The sequence below is a fragment of the Oppia nitens genome, unplaced genomic scaffold (genome assembly GCF_028296485.1).
Source record: "Oppia nitens isolate AA-2021 unplaced genomic scaffold, nextdenovo-longstitch-racon4-pilon3 scaffold59_pilon_pilon_pilon, whole genome shotgun sequence".
Taxonomy (NCBI): Eukaryota; Metazoa; Arthropoda; class Arachnida; order Sarcoptiformes; family Oppiidae; genus Oppia; species Oppia nitens.
The window spans coordinates 107,930-108,952 of NW_026533242.1; the positions used below are offsets into that span (position 1 = coordinate 107,930).

Genomic DNA, 1,023 nt, shown 5'->3' on the forward strand with positions numbered 1-1,023 from the left:
ACGCGATTAATATTTAATACAATTTTAAAGATAAATATATGAATGTCTCGTGAATTACTATTAATTTTATTGTAAATTAGAGAATATTTTCTTTGTTAAGTTTTTCTTGAAAGTTATGTTTCTTTTGAAAGCTATGACTTAAATTTAGTGAACAAAATGATTAATCTAAAGACATTATTTAGACTAATACTTGTCTCACAGGAGACAATGATTAACTGGTGTATAACAATGGGTTTATTATTAGCAACTAAAAAGTGTCCCATTTGTGACAACGAAATGGTAAATAATTAATTTGCAAAAAAATACATTAAAAAATTATTTTCGTAGAAGATAATTGTCAAACAATTATCGTACCGGTGCCACCAAAAGCATGGACAACCTCATGATTATAGACTAAGTGCTTTGAATAATACGTGGTTTTCTGGATCAAAGTTTAGCATTGAAAACATAATAATCTTGACGTACCTGTTTTCGGTCGGCACAACAAAATATGAGGACATTAAACGAGAAACAAGTGATTTAACTAAAACAACATCTCATAACACTATAAGTGATTGGCTTAACTTTTGTCGAGAAGTGGTATTTGATTGGGTCGAAAAATATCAATCAGTTGATCTCTTAGGAGGAGAAGGTAGTATATGATACATATTTAATTATGCACGTTACCTAAACCTAATTATAATGGTAATACCAAACTGATAGTGTATTAGTGTTTGCTCTGTTACCTAACCTGGAGTTCCGACCGCAACCTAAACCTAATTATAATGGTAATACCAAACTGATAGTGTATTAGTGTTTGCTCTGTTACCTAACCTGGAGTTCCGACCGCAAGCTAAACCTAATTATAATGGTAATACCAAACTGGTAGTGTATTAGTGTTTGCTCTGTTACCTAACCTGGAGTTCCGACCGCAACCTAAACCTAATTATAATGGTAATACCAAACTCATAGTGTATTAGTGTTTGCTCTGTTACCTAACCTGGAGTTCCGACCGCAACCTAAACCTAATTATAATGGTAATAC

At 32.1% G+C, this 1,023-nt stretch overlaps 1 protein-coding gene across 1 annotated transcript; it reads left to right on the plus strand.

Annotated features, from left to right (window-relative positions):
* LOC128960847 (uncharacterized) lies at positions 1-821 on the plus strand. The gene is made up of 2 exons (XM_054306983.1): positions 1-279; positions 328-821. Exons 1-2 carry the CDS (start codon positions 157-159, stop codon positions 640-642), a joined length of 438 nt encoding a protein of 145 aa, XP_054162958.1. The 5' UTR covers positions 1-156; the 3' UTR covers positions 643-821.
* Positions 822-1,023: the final 202 nt, after the last annotated feature.